This window comes from Pelodiscus sinensis, chromosome 24 (assembly GCF_052426305.1).
Source record: "Pelodiscus sinensis isolate ZL-2025 chromosome 24, ASM5242630v1, whole genome shotgun sequence".
NCBI lineage: Eukaryota > Metazoa > Chordata > Testudines > Trionychidae > Pelodiscus > Pelodiscus sinensis.
The window spans coordinates 20,922,128-20,931,562 of NC_143075.1; the positions used below are offsets into that span (position 1 = coordinate 20,922,128).

The following is a 9,435-nucleotide window of genomic DNA, read 5'->3' on the forward strand; positions in this document are numbered from 1 at the left end:
AACAGATGCCATCCATCTCCATCGCAGATGCCACCCAGCGCACCCCGGAGGAGCAGTTCCAGTACCAGTCCCAGCAACAGACCCAGCAGGAGACCATCCCCGCACCGACCCCAGGTGTGTTGCGATGCCGTTGCCCCTCGGAACCGGGGGGCTGCCAAGTCCTGTGCCACTGGCAATCGGGGTAGTCCTGCTGTAGTCGGTAGAGGTCTACAATAGCCGCACACTGGCTGGCAAGCCGATCTGCCCTCGAACGGACCCACCTGCTCTGCCACAGCCTCCCTATGTGACCCTGGGGAAGTCACTTCATTCCTCGAGTCCTCGGTTCCCCCTCTGCACAGTGGGGGCAATGGCCCACCCTGTCGGGTGGAGTGTCATGAGGAGCTGCACCGCCGAGGCTCGGATGCACTCAGCGGCTAGAATAACGGGACCCCCATATGACAGAAGTTCGGGTGGGACCAGTTTGCAGCCTGTTCCCCACCTGGAGCTGGCTTCTCAACTCCTCCTATTGCAGTGTTTCTTAAACTTTTTAAGACCAAGGATCGCCACAATAATTTTTTTTAATGAGGAACACCGAGGATTTTTTGTTGACAAAAAAAAAAAAAAGGTTGGAAAAAGGTTGCCTGCCCCTTTAAGGGTAGCTATTTTGAGCTCTGCTGTTCTCCGCAGCACACCGGTGTGCCACAGAACACTGTTTAAGAGACACTGGTCTATTGTCTTTCTCTGCAGAGCTTCCCGAGACCGAACCCACAGAACCTGGGCCGCTGGGTAAGACCCACAATCCTTTGCTCTTCTCCGAATAATCGGGCGACTCTGGGCGTGGCACCTGTCTGGAGTTAGCTCGAACGGGGGGGCGGGTTCCTCCACCTTCTCCCTAGAGAGACTCCCCCGGTCGTGCCAGGGCCCAGAGTTCGACACGGGCCAGCTGAGCTGGCAAAGCCCCACTGAGTTTCTGACTTTTCCCCACAGACACCAGCTGGCTGCGAGCTGGTAACCCCTCTGCTTTTGGGTTAGGGAGCGGATCTGTATGTATAGGGCAGGGGTGGGGGACCTGAGACCCAGGGGCCGGATGCAGCCCCCACCGCCTGGAGCTGGTCCCCCAGGCTCAGGGTTCCCCCCCACAGCATTGGGGAGCCTGTGCTAGTGCGCCAGCCCCCCGCCATCCCACCCTGGGGCTGGAGCACACAAATCTACTAGCGGACCTGGTGGGCAAGGAGAAGGTGGGGAGTGTCCGTCCCCTTCTCAGCCGGGGCCACGTCAGTGGGGGTTGGGTTTTTCTTTTTTGCTTCTCACTAGTGAGCGGCCCCCGACTGATTTTTCTGTGGGTCAGCGGCCCCCAACCCAGAAAAGTCCCCCCCCCCCCCCACTGGCCAATCAGCAGTGGTGCTAATAAGGGTGGAGGGGAACAGCGCCCCCTGCTGGCCTCTCAGCCCCCCCCCCCCACTGGCCTCTAGCACCGCCTACTGGCTTCTAGGTGTAAGTAGGGCTGGAGAGCAAACCGGCCCCGCTGTCACTCCTCTCCTGGGGGGACTCGTGGCTCTGTGGCCCCATGCGCCACGTTGTGGCTCTGCTCTCGCCTGTTTGGCCCTGTTGCCAGCCCATCATGACACCCGCCTGGGGATGCAGCCCCGTGCGCCAGGTCACAGCGCTTGGCGTGGGGAGCCGGCTCACTCGCCGTCCCACCCCCCACGGCCCCCTCCCTTGGCTCGCCGCGGCTGGTTCCGGCCAGGCGCAGGTGCTGGGGGGTGGACATGTTGCGGAGGGGAGGGTTAGAAGCCGGCGTCTCCTGGTGCTGTGCTTTGGGGCGGCTGCATGTGCAGCTGGCTCCACCTCTGTGGCGGCAGGGTGGGGGCGGAGGTACGGTGCAGGCCAGCTGCCGCCGGGTCCCGGGCCAGCTGCGGTGAGCGTGCCAAGCGCCCTGCTCCGCTCCAAGCTAAACACGGTTCGGCCGCGCGCAGTGCGACGGCCCCGTGCTGTCGAGAAACCACGTTTGGCCTGCTTTCTCCCCCGCCCCCGCCCGCGCGGAAAGCCGGGCAAAGGGAAAATCGGGATCACCTCGCAGATGGTAAGGACTGTGGGCCTGGCAGCGGCTGCGTCCTGCCCGGGGAGGCCGGCGTTCCAGGAACTGCCAGCCACCCCTGAGGTGCTGCCGCCTGTCTCCTGCCAAGTGCCTGTTCCCCTCCCCTGTGGTGCTGGCCGCCTGTCTCCTGCCAAGTGCCTGTCCCCCTCCCCCGTGGTGCTGGCCGCCTGTCTCCTGCCAAGTGCCTGTTCCCCTCCCCTGAGGTGCTAGCCACCTGTCTCCTGCCAAGTGCCTGTTCCCCTCCCCATAGGTGCTAGCCGCCTGTCTCCTGCCAAGTGCCCGTTCCCCTCCCCCGAGATGCTAGCCGCCTGTCTCCTGCCAAGTGCCCTATCCCCTCCCCCGAGATGCTAGCCGCCTGTCTCCTGCCAAGTGCCTGTTCCCCTCCCCCGAGATGCTAGCCGCCTGTCTCCTGCCAAGTGCCCGTTCCCCTCCCCCGAGTGCTAGCCGCCTGTCTCCTGCCAAGTGCCCATTCCCCTCCCCCGAGATGCCGGCCGCCTGTCTCCTGCCAAGTGCCCGTTCCCCTCCCCCGAGGTGCTGGCCGCCTGTCTCCTGCCAAGTGCCCGTTCCCCTCCCCTGTGGTGCTGGCCGCCTGTCTCCTGCCAAGTGCCCATTCCCCTCCCCCGAGTGCTAGCCGCCTGTCTCCTGCCAAGTGCCCGTTCCCCTCCCCCGAGGTGCTGGCCGCCTGTCTCCTGCCAAGTGCCCGTTCCCCTCCCCTGTGGTGCTGGCCGCCTGTCTCCTGCCAAGTGCCTGTTCCCCTCCCCATAGGTGCTAGCCGCCTGTCTCCTGCCAAGTGCCTGTTCCCCTCCCCTGAGGTGCTGGCCGCCTGTCTCCTGCCAAGTGCCTGTCCCCCTCCCCTGTGGTGCTGGCCGCCTGTCTCCTGCCAAGTGCCTGTTCCCCTCCCCATAGGTGCTAGCCGCCTGTCACCTGCCAAGTGCCCGTCCCCCTCCCCTGCGGTGCTGGCCGCCTGTCTCCTGCCAAGTGCCTGTTCCCCTCCCCATAGGTGCTAGCCGCCTGTCTCCTGCCAAGTGCCTGTTCCCCTCCCCCGTGGTACTGGCCGCCTGTCTCCTGCCAAGTGCCCGTTCCCCTCCCCCGAGGTGCTAGCCGCCTGTCTCCTGCCAAGTGCCCGTTCCCCTCCCCCGAGATGCTAGCCGCCTGTCTCCTGCCAAGTGCCCGTTCCCCTCCCCCGAGATGCTAGCCGCCTGTCTCCTGCCAAGTGCCCGTCCCCCTCCCCCGTGGTGCTGGCCGCCTGTCTCCTGCCAAGTGCCCGTTCCCCTCCCCTGTGGTGCTGGCCGCCTGCCAAGTGCCTGTTCCCCTCCCCTGAGGTGCTAGCCGCCTGTCTCCTGCCAAGTGCCCGTCCCCCTCCAGGCCCAGGCGACACAGGGCAAGCGGTGGCTTTTCACTTGCTCAGTCTTTTTGCCACGGGGGTTTTGTCTGAGCCAGGGATGTTACATGTTGGTTGACTGAATAGTCGAATTCTTATCGGTTGGTTGACTAGTCTATAGTCCCTGGGGGTGGCAGCTAGTGCGCTTCAGCCTCACTCCTGGGGAGCGCCCTGCTACCCTGTGCTGCTGCCGCTGTACCCGAGGCAGCAGCACGAGGTGCCAGGCGGGAGCGGGTCCGCGAGGGGAGCCAGTTTAAAAACCAGCTCCCTTCACGGACCGGCTGCCTGTCGCCCTGGGACGCTGCCTCCAGGAAGGAGAGCTGGGTGGCAGCAGCCCCTGTCTAGGGGGGAGCTGAGCTCCTGGACTTGCCGTGAGGCAGGACTGAGCCGGGCTACCTGCCTGCCCGGCTCCTAACACGCTTTAAATGCAGAGACACCGCCGGGGTAGGTCCTGGACCCAGCATGAGCCAGGACTCAGCTGGGCAGCCTGGGAAGGGGGAGGGAAATGCGTGTGCTCGGTAGCATTAACCTATAAGCTTTTGCTTGTCGGTTAATCAGTTAATCGCCAGCCCTATTACAGCTCTAGTGCTGGCCTCTCAGCCCCTGAAGCTACGGCTGCACTGCGGTTTTTTGGCAGACGAGGCTATGCCAACGGTGCACTCACTTGCATAGCTTCTTCCGATTCTTTTGCGGAAGAGGGTTTGTTTTTGCTGCTAAAAATCCCCGTGCCATTTGTCGGGAAAAATCCCTTTTGCCCAAGAGCCTGTGAACCGCCATGTCTGAGGCATAAGGGAGCTTGTGCAAAAGGGGTTTTTCCCCCCGACAATTGGTCCCGGCTACATGGGGCTTTTTAGCGGCAATAAAACCTCTTCCGCAAAAAGAATCGGAAGAAGATATGCAAATGAGCATGCCATTTGCATGTCCTCGTCTATAAAAAAACAAAACCGCAGTGCAGCCTGAGAGACGCGCTGTGGGCATGCCAGGCCTGACGCCTGCGCTGTGCCGGGGCTGGGCTTGCACTCATGCAGCGGGGGGGCGGTCCGCCTTGACAGCTGTGTCATTGCCCCAGCATTCAGCAAGGGGGCGCTGTTGCGCTTGGCGGTGCTGTGGGAAGCCTAACCCTACCCCGCCCCCCGGATCCAGTTTTAATTGGTGCTAAAGTGCTGCGCGTTCTGCTCTCGGCTGTTCTGCTGGCCGTTAAACAGCTGCGCCGTGCCACCCTAGAAGTGGCTGCATTTCCCAGCTCAGCTAAGCAGTTCTTTGGCATCCTAGGGGACAGGACATTACTGCTCCTGCCACTACCCCCGCCTGTGCAGAGTCCGGTGGGGCAGAACCAGCAGCCAGGGCAGAAGGAGGGCGGCATGGGGCGTGCTGGCCCTGGGGCCCTTAAATGTAGCTGGGGAGGGGCCTGTTAACCCTGGTCCCTCCCTCGCCCTAGCGCTGAGTTTGCCCCAGGAGCCAGGCCAATGGGGATTGAGCCTCGTCCCAGGGACATAGCAGCAGCTGTCAGCAGCGGGGCCAGATTAACTCTCCTGTAGGCCTGGGGCTGTTGGCTTTTGTGGGGCCCCTGCGGGCTTGGGGGGTGGGAGTGGGTTCAGGGCTAAAGCATGGGTTTGGGGTGTGAAAGTGGGCACAGCTCCGGCTGGTGAGATGGATGGGGTAGGGGGTTGGGGGCAGGGTCTGCGATGGAGGATGGCTGTAGGAGGGGGCTCCAGGCTGGGGTAGCGTGCTGGGGCTCTGGAGGAGGGGCAGGGCGCAGACGCTGCCTGGGAGCCGCTTCTCTTGGGTGACTCCGGGTCGGTGGTGCAGCGGGAATAAGGCAGGATCCCTGCCTGCCCTGGCTTGGCCCTGCTCCGCTTCCCGAGGGCTGGCCCTAGGGGGTGCGGGCCGGCCAGTGGGCGCTGCGGAGCTGGCGCTGAGGACGGAGACAGCGCACAGAGATTCCCCGCATGCCCCTGGCCTGGGCGCTGCAGGGATGGGGGGCACCATGGCTCGGGGACGGTGGCCGGCCCACAGCAGAGGACTTGCCACGGGCTGGAGGAAAAGCAGCAGCCACCTCAAGCCGAGGCCCTGGGCTACAGCCCAAGTCGGCCCGGCCCTGGCCAGCGAAACACTTTGCTCGCACGCGGCCCCCAACGCTTGCGGTCTGTCCCCGGGCAGATTGCCGGGAGGAGCAGTATCCCTGCACCAGGCTCTACTCGGTCCACAAGCCCTGCAAGCAGTGCCTGAACGAGATCTGCTTCTACAGGTAAGCGCCAGGCGGGGGCCCGGCCCAGTGGCTCCCGAGCCGGCCCAGCCGCGCCTCCCAGGTTTGCATTTACCAAAGGGGAACCGACCCGCCTGGGCCGCTCGGCGGGCGCGTGTGACGGGGTGGAGCTGCGGTGCACCTTTGCACTACGTTTGTGTGGTGTTTTCACGCCCCTCGTGTCCACGCCCACCTCCCACGTGTGGAGGCAGAGGGTGATACGGCAACCCTCTAGCAAGCCGCCCGGGACAGCCATGCACACGCTAACCCCACGGTGGCCCACGGAGCCGCTAGTCCTCCAGCACCTTCCCACGGGCCCTGGCTGGGTGTTAGACTGGAGGATTTCTCCCCCGTTTGGCTGTTGACCCGCTTCTGGCAGCAGCAACACTACTGCACGTGTGATTAAGGAAAACCCCATTGGTGGGCTGTCATTCAATCCCCCTCCCCCGCCCAAAGACGTCCCCGTTCACTAGTGAAAATTCCGGTCACTTTGGCACCAGTGCAGGCAGGGGACAAACGCCCTTCCCCTGCCCTCCACATCCAGGCCTCTAGCCATTGTGTCTCAGGTCTTGCTTTTTGTCCTCCCGGCCAGCCTGCGGCGGGTGTATGTAATTAACAAGGAGATCTGCATCCGCACGGTCTGCGCCCAGGAAGAGATCCTCCGAGGTAAGAGACATGCTGCGGGAGCCCGGGCCGAGCCGCAGCGTGAACAAACCCGTGCAAGGGGGTAAGGCAGCTGCAGGCTGGTTGAATGGCAGGAATCTAAAAAGGAGGGGGGCGGGGGTTGGCTTCCCTCCCATCCCAGGACACTTGTGCAGTGGGTATGACTCACTCGTCAGTCGGTACAAAGGAGGGGCACAATCGGTGTGAGAACTGTGCAAAGCTCGCCACCCTCCCGTGACAGGCTGGCCCCTCTGCCCCAGGCCCCCAGCCTCCCGGCCACAGGTGTGCGGGAACGGATTTCTTCTATCCGCTGCAAACAAACCGGGGCAAAACCGAATTTTCAACTCTAGCAACTTCCTGGGTTTTCGGGAACAAAAAGCTGACACTTCAACACAGCGGGTTGGGTTTGGGGCTTAGCTACGTGGAAATGGTGCTCATTTTTATTCCTCTGGGGGAAAAAAACTAGTGGCTACGTCTACACTGGCATGAATTTCTGAAAATGCTTTTAACGGAAAAGTTTTCCGTTAAAAGCATTTTCGGAAAAGCGCGTCTAGATTGGCAGGATGCTTTTCCGGAAAAGCACTTTTTACGGAAAAGCGCCCGTGGCCAATCTAGACGCGGTTTTCTGCAAAAAAGCCCCGATCGCCATTTTCGCAATAGGGGCTTTTTTGCGGAAAACAGTCCTGTGCTGTCTACACTGGCCCTTTTGCGCAAAAGTCTTTCGGAAAAAGACTTTTGCCCAGACGGGAGCAGCATAGTTTTTCCAGAAAAGCACTGATGATTTTACAGGAGATCGTCAGTGCTTTTCCGGAAATTCAAGCGGCCAGTGTAGACAGCTGGCAAGTTTTTCCGGAAAAGCAGATGATTTTCCGGAAAAACTTGCCAGTCTAGACACAGTCCTTGTGTAGTGTAAGAATGCCTGGAAATCTCCATCCCCCCCCCTCCCCAGCAAGGCGCTGCCAGTCAAGTGGTTCCCAAACTTTTTGGCATCACGCGCCCCTTTTTGATTTTTGAGAAACCTTCACGCCCCCCACCCCCCAAAAAATAGCAGCAAAACTTGGGGTGGGATTGAGGGGGAGGGAGGTGTGGCTGGGTCGCCTCGTGCCCCATCCCTGGAATTTCTTCAAGCCCCCGTGGGGGGGGCACGCCCCCCCCAGTTTGGGAACCCATGACTGTAGATCTTCCTCCCTGTGTGAGCTGCGCCTGGGAGACAGCTGTAGAGGTCCCATTGCAGCTCTTCCTGCCCCGTTCCCCCAGCTTTGCCCTGTTCCCTCACGGCCGGTCCTTTGCCTCCTCTCCACAGCTGACATGTGCCGGGACAAGTTCTCCAAATGCGGCGTGCTGGCCACCAGCGGCCTCTGCCAGACCATGGCTACCTCCTGCGCCAGAAGCTGCGGCGGCTGCTAAGGCTGGACGGCGCATGCCCCGGCAGCTGCACGGGCCCCGATTCTGCTGTCTCCAGGCCAGGCCAGGCCCACCCAACCGGGAGGAATGCTCCTGCCGCGGAGGCGACTTTCCAGCGGCCCCAGTAGAATCACATTGTCCCTGTGCTCGTGAAATCAATGGTGCTACGGAAACATGGTGCATGAAACAGCATAAAAGTCCATTTTGTGCACATAATATGGGGGGGTTATGATTTTTATTACTTTTTATTATATTGGAAGGGTCACCGGCCGGGCTGGACTGAGCCAGTGTCGTCTGATTGGACTCAGCTAGCGCAGTCCAGCCCAGCTGGGCTGCTGGCTCGTGTTATGTGTAGAGGATCCAAGAGAACCAAGCGTAAGGGGTTGTCTGAATTTCTGATCTCTCGCCTCCTCTTTTGCTGCTTTCTTAGCCGCTTGTCCCGTCTCCCCTTCCTCCTCCGGCTTGCCAGGGGACGTGAAGGCTGTTGCTTTATGCCTTAGCGAGCGCCAGGGAGCAGTTCGAAGCCTGTCCCGGCCCCATGAGCCGCTGGGGCACGGGGGTGTCGGGTTGGGCCCCAAAGCTGTGCGGGGTTCGTTCCCATCGGGGACGGTCGGCATGCTGGGGGGGGCGGGGCCCTGCCCCCGCTCTGCTTCACGCCCGGTTTCTGGTGAGCAAACGCCGGCGCGCTGGACGGCAGTGTGGCCTGCGCCCCTGCTAGTGCCACTGGCTGCCTGCACAGCGCAGTGAGGGGACGGATGCTGCTCCTGCCCCCTCTCTCCCAGGCAGCTGCACACGTGCACATCTTCCCCGGGCGCTTGCTCCTTTATCGCTCTGCTTCCTTGAGCAGGTGGTACCCCGTCCCTGCCCCTGGGCGCCCCCTGCAGGGCTTGGAATGTCACTGTGCTAGCGCCCCTCGGCCACGCCTGCACCAAGCAGCCAGGACACCGGTCGCTCTCGCAGCCTCATCCCCGATCCCGCCTTCCTGTCGAGCCAGGGACTTAGGGCTGCCGCGCTCAGCGTTTCAATGCATCAGGGATTTAGGAACTGCCATCCCATTGGCAAGCATGGAGATTTAGGCGCCTCCGTGGCAATGCGGAGTGCAGCAAGCCCTAAATACCACTAAAGCAAGCTGGTCGAGCGTGTGCTGGATGCCGATGGGGACCTGATGGCGTGGAGTGAACTGGCTTAGGGTTGCTCCGGGCGCAGCGGGGCCCTGCAGCGCTGCGCTGCGCTGGGGTGCTTGCTCTCACTGAAGCTCTGTCTGGATCATGCCTTTCTTTTGTATAAAACAAGCGTTTAAAAAAATAAACAACCCCCAAAAGGTCCCGACTGGCTGCACTGAGCTGGGGCGGGATTGGCCAGGGCGGGTCAGCTGCTTGGTCCCGGCGTATGCTCTTCTCTGACCATCTATTATCCACCCTTGGGGTTTTGGCCGCCTCCTGGCAGGTTGTAAGAGCCAAATGCCAGCGCGTGGGTGAGGCCGACGGGACTAGCCTCGTGTGTTCCGCTGCAGCCAACCCAGTCCTGGTCCAGCCCTTCATTTTAACCAGGCCTCAGTCCCATGGCGGCAAAGCTGGAGCTGGGATTAAGCTGCAGGAGCTTGTCCTGGGTTTGTCTCACGCTCCTTTCTTGCCAGATCCTCAGCCAAGGGACCCTCCGCCCCGG

The 9,435-nt window shown here is 61.9% G+C and overlaps 1 protein-coding gene across 4 annotated transcripts in view; it reads left to right on the forward strand.

The window, feature by feature from the left end:
- Positions 1-7,986, forward strand: part of MFAP2 (microfibril associated protein 2) — a 39,654-nt gene extending 31,668 nt beyond the window's left edge. For all 4 annotated transcript variants that reach the window (XM_006115105.5, XM_014569566.4, XM_075906412.2 and 1 more), the window contains exons 5-9: positions 28-114; positions 727-765; positions 5,619-5,706; positions 6,296-6,369; positions 7,670-7,986. In XM_006115105.5, coding sequence (XP_006115167.2) covers positions 28-114; positions 727-765; positions 5,619-5,706; positions 6,296-6,369; positions 7,670-7,773 — 392 coding nt within the window. In that variant the 3' untranslated portion in view covers positions 7,774-7,986. The remainder of the gene's footprint in view (positions 1-27; positions 115-726; positions 766-5,618; positions 5,707-6,295; positions 6,370-7,669) is intronic.
- The last annotated feature ends 1,449 nt before the right edge of the window (positions 7,987-9,435 follow it).